Here is a 16,692-nt window from a genome sequence, read left to right as displayed (position 1 = left end):
TGTCATGGAAAGATTTCTGCATTATTTGTCTTCTAACTAAGCTGCCCCAGCCCAAATACATGTCTGCAAATACAAAAAAATAGATTTATTCTCTTTAAAATACATTCCACACAGCCCAGAGTGCTGTGTCCCCAAGGCAGGAGCCTGCACTGCGTGAGGGCAGCCTAGGAAGGTGATCCTTTGGGTCCTTAGGTTACTGACCATGAGAGGCATCTGCGAACAATGGCTTCATGTTTCATCACATAAAGAGCAGTCCACTGGAGGCTGGCCTTGGAGCAGTGCTTCCACCACTCCAGTGATGTGCAAGGGTGGCAGAGATGAGGTCTACTTTGTTGGAGATGACACCAGTGTGACTATTGCTTCACTCTGTGGCTAGGAAATTGCTGTCAAGTGTCCTGAAGCACCAAGCAGTGCCACCCTGCCCTGTGCTTCGTTCTTTTGCTCTCCTGGAGGTACTGTCCACAGGAGGACTGTGGCTCTTCCCTGCCTGTCCACCGAGTAGCAGTTTGACAATGCATGGGACTGGTGGTTGGACTCCTCCATGCTACCTGAGTGCCTGGAGAGGCATGCTGGTGGGATGTTTCTGGACACAAAGGAAGCTGATCCACAAAGCAGCCAGCTGCTAAGCCCTTGGGCTGGGGACAGCCCTTCTGGGAGCAGCTGCTGGCTCTGCACAGGGGAGCAGCACCTCAGTGTGCTGGGGAGCAGCGAGCACTGGCACCCTTCCTCTGTACAGCAAAGACATTTACAACTTTGGAGTTACCCCAGAGCCTAGTGCACAGCCTCGTGGCACTGCCAAGCCCACTGCAAAGCCTGCAATATTTATATGCTAAAATTACAAATACTTCAGTGCTGGCAATATTTACACATAGACTATCTTACAGCTGGTCAAAACAGTGTGCAATTGGGGTCAAACATGTTGGGTTTCCTGAAGTCACTGCTGCAAGTTTAATAGCACAGTCGGCTCCTATTGCACTCAATGGGAGGGCAGGGCCCCTGTCCATCTTACAGAGGGTTTCTTTCTCAGACTGAAGCTCAGTTGTGTTAAAAACAACCCAGTGCAGAGTTACTGAGTGACATCTGTGTTCATTATTTACAAGCAAGTGAGACTGAGTCAAGAGCAGTTCAATGCATGTGCTGTGAAATATTGAACAGGTGACAGAGGCAGCTGGAGGAAGAGGCAGCGTCTGTGAGAAGCACCTGAGGAGAGCAGAGCTGGAAGAGCTGCATGGCTGGATCAGCAGCTGGGGCTCCCACTGTATGCTGAGCTGGCTGAGCAGCAGGGGGAAGCCCCTCCAGTTGCCTGTGGCCTGGTCCTGGCTGACAGAAGGGAAAACCCAGAGACTCCTGCTGCTGGTGAGGTTTCAGACAGCTCTGTCCCTGGGGTGAGCTGTGGGGTTGAATCCTGTGTAACCCCAGGGGGGTCACGTCGTAGGGATGCAGAGCTTTTCTGGCCAGGACTGAACCAGTTCCTTTAGGAAGAGCTTTGGAAGCACCATGCTAAGCTGGATCCATGCCAAGGCCATGAGAAGGAAAGAGCTGCTGGCCGTGTATGGGCAGCCCAACCGTCCTGTGGGATGTGCGCAGAGCTCATCGCTGGGAAGAAAGCCAGGCAGTCACTGCTCAAAGCAATCCTGTTCCTCTTCAGAGCATATGTGCTGGCCAGCTGTGTGTAAAATGAAGCTGCAAGTGCTGCACAGCAGTGACATGGGGCAAGGGAAGGCCCTCCTCAGGGTGCTGCTGCTTTGTGGGACTGCACTGCGAGGCCAGGCAGATTGTCAGCAGTGGTTCTCTCGTGGTGACTGTCACTGAGCACATATTGCATGGCTGGAGAGCTGCTCAGCAGCAGGTTTGGGAATGTAAATGGAGATAAATGATGACTGCTGTCTGAGGAGAAGGTAGATGCCAAGACACTGCCCACATGTGAGCTCCCAGGTGAAGCAAACGGGAGCTTCAGGAGGCACAGGGGCTGGAGCAGCCGCGCTTTGCAGCAGCGCAAAGCGGCCATGCAGTGAGGACCTGAGGCAGCATATTGAGTTTTGTAGGGAAAGATTTTCTTCAGCATGAAACTAAGGGGCAGAGAGTCAGAGTGTAGCATCCAGAGGCTGGCAGAGGCTAGCAAGCAAGCCAGCCCCATGAGCATGCTGCTGAGATTGGCACTTCTGGTCAGGCTGTGATTGTGTTCAACAGCTGTGGGGAGAGCTGCAGGAGACAGGGGAAGCCTTGTGGGTGGTGGTGCTGGTGATCCTGCCAGACAGGTAACCCCTGAGCCAAGCAAGCTGCCCAGGGTGGGTATTGCAATTTCACAGGCTTGTAAAGAAAAATGCAGGAGCTGCAGTGGCTTTCAGCACTTCCTGGTCAATGTGGGGCAGGGGAAGGCCTTTCAGAAACCTGACTTTAACTTCAGCATTTCAGTTCCTTTCACTTCTAGTTTGGATTTGGAGTTCAATTTCCCCCCATTGTACTTCATGCCATATTCATCCCATTCTGTGCTAGTTCTGCCACGCTATGAAATGGGAACAGAGAGCAGGTGATAGAATTGATTTTAATATCATTTAATTTTAGGATGATTAGAGCTGCCACTTAGCTCTCATTTTGAATGATTCTCTTTTAGTCTTCTGCAACTTGACACTCAGGAGGAAATTAAAAAAAAAAAAGAAGAAGAAGGGTTAAAAAGGTAAAAAATATAAATTTGGGAAACCACCTCAACATTGGAAAAGGAAGCACTGCCCAGTGAGCCATGCTGCAGCTCAGCTGGGGATCCAGTCCTGCTGTCTCCAACCTGGGTTTGGAAGGAAGAACATTCTGCTTGTTTCTTTTTTCCCTTGGAGCTCAGCTGCTCACAGCGAGCAGCAGGGTTCTTGTTTGCAGGGCATGGTGGATATAAAGCTTCATGTAAGGAAGCTCCTCAGCACAGGTCAGGAGAAGGTTTTAGTGCTGTGGGAACTGCTGTTGGTTTGGCTCTGTGGGTGACTTCTTGGTGCAAGCTCTCAGCTGGTGATGAGGAGCAGGTCATGCAAAGCTTTTTGTAGAGACTGCCAGCAGCAGGGAAGAAACTGCTGCTAAACATTCTCAGCTCACCTTCCCTCTTGCTGTGTACAGCAAGCAATGGGGCATGGTGTCGTCCTGTCTAGACACAGAGGATGCTGGAACACAGGTACTGAGGTGGCCACAAGCCAGGCCAGCAAGGCTGTGCTAGGAGAATGCAGACTCTCCCCAGGAGCTGAAAGCTTTCCATCGTGAAGCTGTGTGGGCCAGCTGTTATAGGCTGCAGTCACAGGGACGCCTCTGGGATCTTGGCTAAAAGCAGGTGGTTAACAAGTTCTCTCTTGCCCAAGGAGTACCATCATTCAGAGCTGCTGTGCAGTCCAGGTTTTCCACATGGAGACACGCCTATCATCCTATGGAGAAGATGAAGTTTGCAGGTACAGAGATGAAAAGTGGGAGTCCCCTGAGCAAAGTCTCTGCAGCTGCCTCTTCAGCAATGAAGGAAAAGAATTCACTGATAAAGCTCCTGTACCTTGCAAATCACATTAGCAAACTGGTTTCAGGCTGGCTGAAGCCCTTGGAGAGGTTACAGCAGGTGTGACACCCACAGCTCAGGGCTGTCCTGCCTCTTGCCTCACCGCGTGGCCTGTTCCTGGCGTGGGGAGGACACAGCTCACCTCCGAGACGTCGTCCGGCAGGCACGGGGAGCACCCTGAAAGAGACAACCCCATGGCATCAGCCTGGCCAGCACCTGCAGCTGCCCCTGCCAGCAGTTCTGCTCTTGGGCAGGGCATCAGGACTGCCTTCAGGCAGTCACCCAAAAGCCTGTCAGGATCTCAGCCCAAAGCAGAATGATCCAGCCCTGCCCCACATAGGTTTTCAATGCTGCAGCATACCCTGCACACCCTTCCACACCCACAATGTGGCTCTTGCAAATGAGATGCACAATAGCTGACACCAGAGAGGAGATGAAGCTGCTCTAATGTCAGAGCATGGCTCTAGGTGTGGGGTGCTCAGGCTCCTGTATGCCAGGGCAGGTCTGGGCAAGACAAAAGAGCCAGATGATGGTGTTTGTGTTAAAGGCACCTGACTTCACCCAGGCTTTTATTTGCTGTTGACCCAGACTGTGCCAAGAAGGGAAGCACAGCCTCAAGTACAGGATGTCACTGTGGGTAACTCCTTTCAGTGACCACACAGAGCACTGCTGTGATGTCTCTTTCCTCAGCTACCAACAAGGACAGTGACAGTTCCCTAGTGCATACACCGCCTGTCTCTAAATGCCAGCCTGCAAGGCTCAGCTGGGATGATGTCCCTCTGGGCTCTTCATTTTGTGCAGCTTCACCAAGAGGCATCACCATGTAGGGCTCTCAGCTGCCCCTCTGCAGTCCTGCTGCTCTTACATCAAGAATCAACAACTCCTGTCCAGTAAGATACCCTGATGACAGGTTTGAGGCCTTAAAATAATTCTGCTGTGGACAATCCACAAATGGCAAGATGCTCTCTGCTGTGGGCAGTGGGAAAGGAAGAATTCCAGGCAACAAATGACCCAGACCACTCCTCAAAAGGGAGCCCCTGGGAAGAGGCTGGAATCCATATTCCAGGCAGTAAGTCACTGTAATGCAGGGCACTCTGCCCTGTTGTATTCAGACAGATGTGTTTTGGGAGGCAGAGCAGCAGGTGTGCAGCAGGTACACAGCAGGAGGCAGAGGAGGTGAGCCAGGAGCTCTGATTTTGTCTCATCAAACATTTCCTTTCTGCCCCTGCTGACCAGTGTGTGCCAGGGGATGCCCAGGTGCAGTGCCTCTGATTCCCTGGAGAAAGACTTCAGCCATAAAGCTGCACAACTTCAGAACAGAGTCAACCTTTTTTCCAGTGTAGGAAAGAAGCAATTTACCAGGGCCCTGCAGCAGACACCACACCTCTGAACTGTGCTCATTTGAGACTGAGCTTCTCCTGCATTCATGTTGGGCAGGTTCTCTAAGTTCTGTTACTGGGAGGTCAGTCTAGATACTGGCTTCTGGCCTCGCCACACTTACACTGCATGCTCCTTGAACTCACATACCTGCTCCTCCACTTGGAGATCCAGCGGTGCCTGGGGGCTGGACACAGGGTCCTGCAGCTCCACCTTGCTGGCTGCCCTCTTCCCTGCTGTGTCAGCCTGTGAGAGGTACTCAGAAGAGCCACAGTGTTTCCTTCTGGAACTGGGCACGACATCTCTGCTTTCATCCTGTGCAAAAGAAAAGGAAGAGGCTTGGGAACCTGGGACTATGAAGGGGTCTGGAACAGTGCTGAGTACCTGGTCCTGTGTTTGTAGTGCAAGGTGCTGGCTTGAGCCTCCTTGGAAAGGAGGGGCTTGGGCCACCAGGCCAGCTCTGGCATGTCCTCACTTCTGTGCTGGGTCACTGGGGGCTTTTTTCAAACTACCCAGTAACTTTAGCCCAAGTCTTCTGCTCAGGGAGTGGCCTCTGCACAAAGCTGGGCTCAGCCTGTGTGGCTTGCTGGGCCCAGAGTGCCTGCAGCCTGAGACTGTCTCAGCAGCAAACCCCAGACCTTAGTGCCTGGAGCAGTTACTTCAGAACTAACTCTGAGTTTTAACTACCATGGGTGGGGGGTGGCCAGCAACCTCGACCTCCCATTTTGCTGGCAATGAAGATGTCATGTGGGGTTGTCCTACACTGCTGTCCTCACAGATCCATCTGCCTGGCACCTTTTAAACTCACTGACATTTCTTGAGTGTCTGCAGAGTGGCCTCATGCCCTGGGATTCAGAGACCTAGGGGCTGCATAAGGGCTGGCTAGGTCACCTGTGGGGATGAGTGAGGAGTCCCTGTCAGCCTCCCTGGCAAGAGGGCAGTGCTGCTGCTGGTGCTAGCTGGAAAACTTCCTTAGCCACAAGTTCCAGCACGCTGTAAGGCACCATTGCCTCAACATCAGCAACAACCCAAACCATTGGACCGGTGAACTTACAGCTGCTGTCATGTCACCAGCTACTGGGCAAAGTGCTGCTGAAGGCTTCATCACCTCTGCTCACTTGGGGTGTGGTGCTGTGTTTACTGAAACACAGTGGACACCCTGGGCAGGGGCTGTGGGTGCTGGTGGAACAGATTTCTGACACCACTGAGTGAGCACAGAGGAGCTTCATCCCCTTGGGCATCTGGCAGCGTCTCTGCTGTCATGCAGCATGAATTTATGGCCATCAACCCAGAGAGCCTCAAAGAATTCCACAGGTAAACAGCTGAGCCAGGCCCATTGGGCTGGCCACCCCCATGTGTTGGCAATGCAGACCAGTACCTCCTGGTACTGCCCCAGAGCCCCAAAGGACAATCTGCTGGTGACAGACAAGCAGCTGGGGAGATGTTCTGAACAGAATGTGACCCACCAGGAGTCCCACAAAACAGAATTAAGCCCCTGGACAAAGTTACTGAAGTCCAAGGAAAAGATGAAAATGATGTTGTGCCTTGGCTGGCTGCTTCAGGAGAAGCTGGAGTGGAGTCAGCAAGGGTGACAAGGGTGACCTGGTGTTAGTCCCTGCAGCAGAACACAGAAGGGGTGAGAGGCAGCACACCCCTGGTTGATGCCAAGGAGACCTTTCCATGAGACCTGCCCATCACAAGCAGGTGTGCACAGCTTCACTTGAAGAAAAGCCTGTCCTTAGGGTTCTACCTATTCCATGTGCCCAGATCAGCCACATCACTCTCACAGCCACATTCCTGTCACAGCCACATCGATGTCACAGCCACAAGATAAGAGGACGCCCATGCCCTCAGCCTGCACTGCAGCCTGCTCGCTGTGCTGGGCTCGGTGCAAGCAGCAGAGGGAGCTGGACTCCAGCTCCAGCAGCAGCAGCCAGCCATACCTTGACCTTAGCAACGCCTTTGGCACCATCTCCCATGACATCCTAGTGAGCAAGCTCAGGAAGTGTGGGATGGAAGAGCAGACAGTGAGGTGCATTTAGAACTGGTTACATGATAGAGTTCAAAGAGTGGTGGTCAGTGGTGCCAAGCCCAGCTGGAGAGCTGTAACTAGTGGAGTCCCCCAGGGATCAGTGCTGGGTCTGGTCCTGTTCTTCATCAATGACATTGAGGGAACAGACAGAGAGAGTCTGCTCAGCAAGTTTGCTGATGACACCAAACTGGGAGGCTTGGCTGAGACACCTGAAGGCTGTGAGGCCATTCAGAGACCTGGACAGACTGGGAGCTGGGCACAGAGGAACCTCATGAGGTTCAACAAGGATGAGTGCAGAGTCCTGCAGCTGGGCAGGAAGAACAAACTGCAGCAGGACAGGCTGGGAGGTGATCTGCTGGAGAGCAGCCCTGTGGAGAAGGACCTGGGAGTGCTGGTGGACAAGAAGTTCAGCATGGGACAGCAATGTGCCCTGGGGGCCAAGAAGGCCAATGGGGTCCTGGGGTGCATCAAGACTGTGTCCAGCAGATCCAGGGAGGTTCTCCTCCCCCTCTACTCTGCCCTGGTGAGACCTCATCTTGGGTACTGTGTTCAGTTCTGGGCTCCCCAGTTCAGCTGGACCAGGGATCTGCTGGAGAGAGTCCAAGGGAGGGCTGCAAGGATGCTGAAGGGACTGCAGCACTGCCTGGGGAGGAGAGGCTGAGAGCCCTGGGGCTGTTTAGTCTGGAAAAGAGAAGACTGAGAGGGGATCTGATCAAGGTCTATCAATATCTGAGGGCTGGGGGTCAGGAGGGAGGGGACAGGCTCTGCTCACTTGCTCCCTGGGATAGGACAAGGAGCAATGGATGTAAGCTGCAGCACAGGAGCTTCCACCTCAACACAAGGGGGAACTTCTTTACTGTAAGGGTCACAGACCACTGGAAAAGGCTGCCCAGAGAGGTTGTTGGAGTCTCCTTCTCTGGAGACTTTCCAGCCCTGTCTGGATGTGCTCCTCTGTGGCTCGAGCTAGATTGTATGGTCCTGCTCTGGCAAGGGGGTTGGACTTGATGGTCTCTTTGGGTCCCTTCCAACCCCTGACATCCTGTGATCCTGTGGTCCAGAAGCACCAATTGCTCTCCAGGTCTTCCAAAGCAGCACTCTGAAGAGCTGCTACAGCTGACAGCTGCTGACACCTCCTCCAGCTTCACTGGGGCCTTCTGCCCACACCAGTGACAGAACCAGGAAGGTGCCTTGGCACCTCCCTGCAAGGATTACTGCCAGGTGCTACACTGGCTCTGTCCTGAGGGCCAGGCTGAGGCAGGGGCCAAGCCTCCAGCTTGCTGTAGTAGCAAGTACTTGCAGCAAGTAGTCAGGCACTGTGAGGACAGGAAGATTCATTCTGGCCAAGCAGCCAGCACAGAGCTTGTTTTGCAGCTCTGGTTCTTAAGGCAATCTCAGACTCAGAGTGTGGAGCTGGGAAGAGGTGCCCCTGATGCCTTCACAGGAAAGGAAAACGTGCAAAGTCAGCACAGATCATGTGCCAAACCTTCTGCAAGAGAGATCCTGAGCTGAAACACAAATCCAGCAGCAAGCTGCTTGTGATGAGGCATCTTATAAGCCTGAAGGTGCCCTTCAAAGGCAGATATTTTGGGTGGGTTTTTCCCAAGGGCATATTGCAGTAATTGGAGCTGCCCAAAGAGGCACAGTTTGGTGTATCTGGTAAATCTGTACCTTCAGGGTAACTTCATGCTCCTCATTTACAAGCTAAATATACACTTGATTTGTGACCAAAAATTCAGGTTTGTGCCTACATGGTGCCAGGGTGACTTCAGGTCAGAGTATGATGCAGAGAGAGCTCAGCCTCAGGTGAACTACTCCTGTGGTCACCTTCCTGACTGTCACTGCAGCCAGAGGCATGGCTGGAAGCCACCTCATTCCTCAGGGATACCCAGGATGGCCATGCAGAGGTCAGGCTGCTCTCTGAAATGCACTTCAGCAGCTGCTGAGGGCACATCACACAGCTGTCAACTTTGATCTGGCCTGGAGCCTGCATGCAGCGCACACTGCAGAGCTGTGCTCAGCCCTAGCCAGGCTGCCATGGGGCAACGGGAGAGCAACCTGTGAGTGCCCATCCTGCAGGGCTCCAGGCCTGACCACCTGTGAGCCAAGTGCCCATCCTGCAGGGCTCCAGGCCTGACCACCTGTGAGCCAAGTGCCCATCCTGCAGGACTGACCACCTGTCAGCCCAGCTGCATGTGGAAATCTGTGAGGCTCAAGGCTGTGGGTGTTGGGAATTCAAACTCCTGGGACAGAGGAAGCCCCAGGGATGGATCTCCCATTTCCCAAGCACAGGAGCAGCTATTGCCCAGAACAACAATCTCAGTCATGCCAGTTCTGCCTGGATTCACGGAGCAGCAGAGGCTGCCTGTGACCCTGGCCAAGGAGAGAAGGTACTCTGAGCACCCCAGTGTAGCTAGGCAGCCAACCTGCCCTTTGTGACAGCAAGCAACAGATTCTGCAAAGCAAAGCAGTCAGTTCTTCTGAGCCTCTCATTGCCACAGAGGTGGGAGAGAAGTTTTACAAAGGTAGAACTCCTTTCATATCTTCACCACCTCACCCTTGTCAATGCCAGAGTAACTCAGCTCTGACTCTGTCCCTTTCAGATTACTCAGCTGGGCTCCTCCTGGAGACTGACAATGGCAGCAGCTGCTTAGAGCAGCTGAGTGTTAAAGAGCAGTGCAGGAGCTGCAGTGTGTGCTTTAATGGTCTAGAGGGGCACTTGATGCCTGCAGCTCTGGTTGGGGACACAGCTCATGAGCCCAGCTGTCTGCATGTGTCAGCTCTGCTGTGAAGAGCTCCCTTCGCTGTGGTACCAGTGAACAGGGACAGGAAAGAGCTCAGCTCAGCTATCCCAGGAGCTCTCATGTCTTTCCAGAGGGCATACTGACACAGACCAGGCTGGCTGTGGCTCCAGCCAGCACTCATCTGTGTAGGAGATGCTCAGGAAGCATTTTGAGACTGGAGTCTGGTTTCACACGGGGAAACTGCAGCTCCTAACCAAAAGGAGCTGTGTCTGTACATGACTTCCATCATGCTTTCATTTCTGTTTCAAGCTGGCAGTGCACTGCAAAGCCACTCTGAAAAGCACAGCATGTCCTACATAAGCTGTGACACTGTCTTCCCTCCTCTTGGCAGCACCAAATGCTACTACACAGTTACTCACATGGCCTTAAAAGACCCAAGCAGATGGATGGAGTTTCAAGAAGCCTAAATCAGGTAGTTCACAAGTGAGGAGCTCAGCTGATGACAGCAGGAGCAGGGACAGGGCAGCACTTCGGAAACAAGCAGCAAGGATTTCAGATCAGGGACCCCACAACCAAGAGGTGACCTGGGAAAGCTCTTCAGCTGCAAGCCAAGCGCTTCCCACAGGGTACTTACGAGCGGCATGGTGCGGTGGCAGGCAGCTGCAGGGTCGCCGGCATAGCTCCTGCGTGGCAGCAGCTCAGATGCACTCAAGTTACTTTTGGTCCTTCGGGACCCCAGCTCAGGGGCACTCCAGGAGCTGGCCGTGGCACTGCTCCTTGCTGAGGTCTGATCCAGGGAGTTTGTTCTTGCACTGTTCCCTGCCATGTCTGAGAGGTCCACTGAGGACCTGCACACGTTTGTAGCACTGGAAGCTGCGCTTTTCTCCACTTTGGTTTGAGAGTCCTCTAGGGAATGTAAGCCTTGTCTTGTTCTCCAGGAACTTCTCACAGTGACGTGCTTTGTTTCTGCTGAAGCTGCATCTGCGAGGCCGTGGCTCTTCCAGCCAGCTGTCTCTGCAGGCCCCTCGCTGTTCCTTTCCAGGAGCTCAGAGGTCTTTATCACAATGCTGCTTCTGGAGACCACTGTTTCTGCCTTACTTCTGGATGCTGCCTCTCCAGTTCTGTCTGTCTCAGGTAATTTCAGAGCGTTTTTATTGATTGATATCTCAAAAGGGGTGGGGACATTGTTTGTTAGTGGTGAGGGCTCATTGGGAGCAACTCTGATGTTGCTGGTGGTAACATGCCTCTCCTTGGGATCTGCAGCGCTCCTTGGAGCTGTTGGCTCAGAAGGGAAGATGGTGATGCTGCTTGTCATTTTGCTTGTCACCATTTTTAGAACAGACTTCTGTTTTTCTGACTCTGCCTCAGAAATGGTCCCTCCCATGACTGCCTTCATATCCTTCTCAACAATGGCAGGTTTGATGACAGCTTTTGACCTCAGAGCTTCTCTTGGGCTGAATGACCTTCTGGGCTGAAATCCTCCAGCACTGGCATCTGGTGGTTTCATACATTTGCTGGAGTCTTCCTCACTGGCAGTGCTTTTGTCATTTTCAAAAGGTGATGCTCTAGGAACTGCCCTGGAGTTGGAGAACTGCTTGGCACCGACTTTCTTTCTGGTCTCAAGCTCTGAGTGAGTGCTGGTTTTTCTGCTTCTTCCCGATTCTTCATCTGCATTAAGCTTTTCCTGGTTACTCTGGGTGTTTTTCAAGCCAGCATTTACATGATCTGTTGCTGAAGTTGTAGACTGCTCCATCTCTTCTTTATCCAGACCTGTGAGAATCTGCAGAATGTCCTCCTGACTCCTGGAGCGCTGCGAGCGCTTGCTGAGTGTCGGAGCCTTCACGCTTTCAAGTGGGGCCTCTGCAGATTCCTTTTCCTGGGACATTATTGCTCTTCTAGCCCTCCCCTCCGAGGGCTGTCGGTGTGATGCAGCAGAAGTGGTCACTGCTTCTGCTTTAGAGCCAGTGGAGTCAGATGCCAAGGCATGGGAAGAGAGGTGGTACCTGTGTGCTGAAGCTGTGCCATTGGAAGAGATGTGATGACCTCGGGTGAGCAGTGTGTCCCCCGAGCCCTCACTGACCTCTGCCTGACTGGATTTCAGCTTCTCAGCCAAAGCAGCCACTGAGTCGCCTTTGCTTGACTTCTCATCCTGCGTGTCAGCACTGGTTTGGCAGCTGCCACGGAGCACCTGGGATGGCTTTTCAGCCTTGGACCTCAGGCCTGCATCACCAACAGGTCTGGAAGGCGCTTTCCAAGACTTCTGCTCCTGTGCAGCAGGTGGATAGCGGCTGAGGACAGATGGCTGCTCCTTCGCTCTCTTCCCCTCGTGCTGCGTGGCACCGCCTTCCTTCTGACCAGAAGAAAAAGTGGAAACTGAAGATCTCTCTTCCAGTCTTTTTGTATCTGTCCCAGCAGTGTCTGAAAGGGCAGATGCCCCGGCTGCCTTTCCTGCTTTCCTGTTCGTGAAGCTCGGGCTGAGCAGCTGCTTCCCGCCGTGACTGTAGCTGTCACTGCTGACAGAGAAATCTCTGTTCCTTGCTCTTTCCCGGCGCTGCTGCGGTGAGAGCTCCCTCGGCTTGTGCCGGGCAGCCGCCAGATCAGCCGTGACACCTCTGTATTTGGGTCTCTCGTGTTTGCCCCTGCTGAAGAAGCTTGTGTCCTCATTGTCCAGCTCTCCGTTCTCCAGCTCCTTCTGCTTCTTTATCTGCATTTTGATTTCCTCCAGCTGCCCTGCCAGGAGCTTGTTCTTGTTCTGCTCGCTCAGGTAGCTGTCTTGCAGGTCGTTGTTTTTGGCTTTCATTTTTTTCAGCTCTTCCTCCAGAGACTCGAAACGCTTGATCTGGGTTTTAAGCTTCTCAATCTCTTGGGTGAGATCCTTCACTTTGTTGTCTTCCTGATTTTTATTCTTTTGGTTTTCCGCTTTATTCCTGCTCTCGTTTTCTACGTGCTTCAGGTAGTCCACGCTTCCCTTCCTCCTGGTCTCCTTCGAGGGCAAGGCAGAAGTCAAGTCATCTTCGATCTTCAGATCATTTCTGTCCAGGAGGTTATTGGATGACCTTTCCAGCAAGTTGGAAGCGTTTCTGGTTTGATCTGCCCTGGTCAGTTTGTTGTTCTGTTCTAGCTTCTGGGTGAGCTCCTGGATTATTTTCTCATTCTGCTTCTCTCGTTCATTAAAATATTTTCTCTCGGTGATGAAGCTCAGAGCTAAGGATTTCAGTTTTTCTAACTCACCTGTTAAGCTCTGCTCAGTTTTATCCAGCCTGTCCTCAGAGGCTTCCAGTTCTTTCACTTTCACTCGGAGTATTTCTAACTCTGTAGATATCTTTTTGGTCAAGTTCTTTTCTTCATTGAGGCTCAGACACAGCTGCGTGCAGTCGTTCTTGCTCCTGCCAAAGGCCTCTTCCAGCTTCTCCAGCTCTGCCATTCTCCTCTGCAGGTGCTCAATTTCTGACTTCAGCTCTCGGGTCAGACTCTCCTCCTCCTCGAGCTTTTCCTTCATTAAGCGGCAAAGCTCCTCGGCTTTCCTGATTTCTTCGTCTTTGCCTTCAATCTTCAGCACTCTCTTCCGCAGGGCCTCAACGTCAGCCAGCATGCTGGAGTTGCTGCCTTCTGCCTGGATGACTTTATCCTGGAGGTCAAGCAGCTCATCCTCAGCTTTCTGCAGGTTTTTCGTTGCTTCCTCCAGCTCATCGAGGCGGCGGCTGAGGCTCTGCAGCTTGAAGCGCAGGTGCCGGTTGGAGGTTTCCTTGTAACCTGCAAATTCTGCCATGGTGATTTCTTCTTCCTTCTAGGGGACAGCTTTGCTTAGGCTAGGTGAACAGTGTGGTCCTTAGCACCTGCTGTATTCCTGGTACGTTACTCTTCCTTTGAACAGAGCCAGTCTCACCTTGAAAGAGAAAGAATGCTTCAAGTCAGGATAAGCTCAGAACGCAAACACTCTCACTGTGTAAGTCAGACTGGAAATGTTCATATAAAGAGCTTGTTAATTAAGACACTTCTGAGTGCTAACTGAGGAGCAATGGGACTGCAGAGCAGAGCTAGTGTCCATTTACACTGCACTTTCCAAACCCAGCCTCTTCCTGCGAGTGAGGGAAGGACAGGCTGCAGGTCTGCACAGGCCCTCGCCCCTGCCCCCATGCAAGCTCTTGGGCAGGACTTGGGTCCCTGTACGTGGCCACACCAATGCCAGCAGACACCTCTCTTTTCAGCACTGCACCAGTCTCCTGAGTACACCTTAGAGATGAAGAATCAAGAACCATAAACAAGAGCTGGAAACCAGAAAATGCAATCCCCAGCCCTTTGGTGGCCACTGAGCAGGGGACAAGCCCCCACATCCCCCAGCTCACAGATGCAGGGTGGGGTTGCTGCTGCCAGGCAGCACTGCCCATCACCACCAATATTTCTCCTACAAGCTGCTTGGCAGAAATATTCACCCAGCTTGTAGTCACACTCTGAGGACACTGTGGCAGTGGAGTTCCAAGCTTCTCCATCCAGTTTCCAAAGCTGCCTCTGACTTCAGCTGTCCTCACTCACCAACTCAGGAGACAAGCAGCTGCACACATTGTGCCTCTCCTCCATGTGCTGCTGCCAGTGAGCACAGGAGCACAGGCTGACACACAAAATGCAGCTCTGTGCTTGGCAGCAAGCAGCAGGGAGACCACCTGAGCAGGTCAGACTGGAGGATGTGCCATCCCTGGCAGCACTGGCATTGTCCTGTCCTGGCGCTCGAGGCATGACCCCAGCATGTGTAAGGACTGCTGGAGGGGATGGAGGCGGCTGCAGCTCTTTGCCCCACACCCTCATCTGGCTGCCTGCCTTGAAGCAGAGTTTGGCTTCCAGCATTGTTGTGGAGCTCCCTGCAGAGGAACCATTCAGGAGTTTCCTATTCCACAGCACCAAGAAGCAAGGATCAGGATGTGGGGAGGAGACAGGAGGGCAGGGAGGCTGCAGCGCCCCATGACCAAAGGTGATTCATTTCCTGCCAGGCAGGGGGACAGACCTGCCAAGAAAGCCTCTGTGCACGCTGGGCACCCTGCCACCCCTCTCCGAGGGACCTCCCTCCCTCGGGGTGGGGGTCACCAGGCCACGTGCTGGGATTCAGGCAGCTGAGAGGAGCCCTGAAAAGAGCAGCCGGCAGGGAAGCTCAGCGGCATGCCCGTCCTCCCCCTCACCGCCACAGCCCAGGGCCACCTCCCTCACACTGCCCACAGCCGCTGTGGGGCCAGCAGATCCCACTCAGAAACCTCAGCACAGCCTCACTGCAAACCCAAAGGGAGCAGTGCCCTGAAACAAAGCTCCCAGCAGGCCCAGAGCAGGGATGTAATGGTGGTTAGCCATGGTTAACAGGGGTTAGTGATGGCTAATGGTGGTTAGCCATGGTTAACAGGGGTTAGTGATGGCTAATGGTGGTTAGCCATGGTTAACAGGGGTTAGTGATGGCTAATGGTGGTTAGCCATGGTTAACAGGGGTTAGTGATGGCTAATGGTGGTTAACCATGGTTAACAGGGGTTAGTGATGGCTAATGGTGGTTAGCCATGGTTAACAGGGGTTAACAGCGGTTAGCCACTTGTGACTGGGAGCTCAGTGAGCAGCTGGAGACAGAGAGGAGACCTTGCCCTGAAGACAACAGGGAGATCACCCTGGGAGATGGCCTGGAGTGGTCCAATGCAGTGTTTGCCATGAAGGAAAAGGGGCTGTGGGCACAGGGAAGGGACCCAGTGTTGCTGACATTGGTTGCTACAGAGTCTGGGCACTGCCTTTAGAGGTTAGTGCGGAGTGAAGAGCTCCAGGTGAACCACCAGTCAAGATTTAGACCCTTTGGCTACATTGTCACAACTTATTGATCATAAAGAGGAGAGATGTTGGGACTGCATCATGAATCTCTTCTGTGGATGCCAGAAGCTGCTCAGAGGCACAGAGGAGAGCCTGATTTAGGAGGAAACACTCAACTCTTCAAATGGAGCAGAAAAATGGCCTTGGCAATTAACTGCATGAATGGATTACAGCAGTGATGATCCCTCAAAGGCTGATGATGGTTGAAGTCTTTATTAATGAGCTCAACAAGTTTGTGGATGATGCTCATAAGAGGTGAGGGGAGGCATGGATAATGCACTGGAGGGCAGGGCTGCTATTCAGAGGGACCCTGACTGGCTGGAGAAAGGGGTGGGCAGCAGCCTCCACAAAAGAGTCAAGTTCCTGCTCCTGCAGCAACAGGATGGGCTAGAGGTGATGGGTGGCAAAGCAGCTTGACAGAAAAGGATGTGAGCAGTCCTGGAGACAGACAGCTGCACAGAGCTCTCCAGTGTGTCCTGGCTAAGGTCAGCCACAGACCAGGCTGTGTCAGTGGGCATGTAGCCAGCAGGTCAAAGGATGGGATCCCTCCTCTCTGCCTGGCTCTTGTGAGGCCACACTTGGAGTGCAGGGACGTTTGGGACAGCCTGGTACAAGAAAGATGCAGAACAATTGGGCTGAGTCCAGCAGAGGCCACCAAGACAGCCATGGGCTGGAGCAGTGGCTGTGCAAGGAGATGCTGAAGGAACTGGAACACAGCCTGAGGAAGGGAAAGTGAAGACCTTTTGTTGCCTGCAGCTACGAGCAGGAGGATGTAGGGAAGGCAAGCATCAGGCTCTCCTCTGAGTGAAAGCAGCACAAGATACAAGCTGCAAGGAGAAAAAAATTCAAGTAGCTATTAGGACTTATTTTTCTGCCCCCCACCAAGAAAGTGGTCAAACACTGACACAGATCCCAGAGAGGCTGTGGGACCCCCATCTTTGGAGGTAATCAGAGCTCTGCTAGAAGTAGCCCTGGGACTCCCAAATATCTCTCCAGCTGACATGATTTACTGCAAGAGGTGAGAGAGGCTCCATGTAACCAGCTTAACGTGGAGAAGCAGGATCACCCAGGGCAGGTCACACAGGAACACATCCAGGAGGGTTTTGAATGTCTCCAGAGAAGGACACTCCACAACCTCTCTGGGCAGCCTGCTCCAGGCCTCCAGCACCCTCACAGTGTTCCCCTG

The 16,692-nt window shown here is 53.0% G+C and overlaps 1 protein-coding gene across 1 annotated transcript in view; it reads right to left on the bottom strand.

The window, feature by feature from the left end:
* Window positions 1–2,653: 2,653 nt before the first annotated feature.
* The window catches only part of LUZP1 (leucine zipper protein 1), a 34,845-nt gene continuing 20,806 nt past the window's right edge, over window positions 2,654–16,692 (bottom strand). The window contains exons 2-4 of the mRNA XM_054171135.1: window positions 10,308–13,559; window positions 5,051–5,215; window positions 2,654–3,700 (exon numbers count right to left, since the gene is read on the bottom strand). Coding sequence (XP_054027110.1) covers window positions 3,662–3,700; window positions 5,051–5,215; window positions 10,308–13,442 — 3,339 coding nt within the window. The 5' untranslated portion in view covers window positions 13,443–13,559 and the 3' untranslated portion in view covers window positions 2,654–3,661. The remainder of the gene's footprint in view (window positions 3,701–5,050; window positions 5,216–10,307; window positions 13,560–16,692) is intronic.

This window comes from Dryobates pubescens, chromosome 20 (genome assembly GCF_014839835.1).
Source record: "Dryobates pubescens isolate bDryPub1 chromosome 20, bDryPub1.pri, whole genome shotgun sequence".
Lineage (NCBI taxonomy): Eukaryota > Metazoa > Chordata > Aves > Piciformes > Picidae > Dryobates > Dryobates pubescens.
This window is presented reverse-complemented; position numbering and strand designations above follow the sequence as displayed.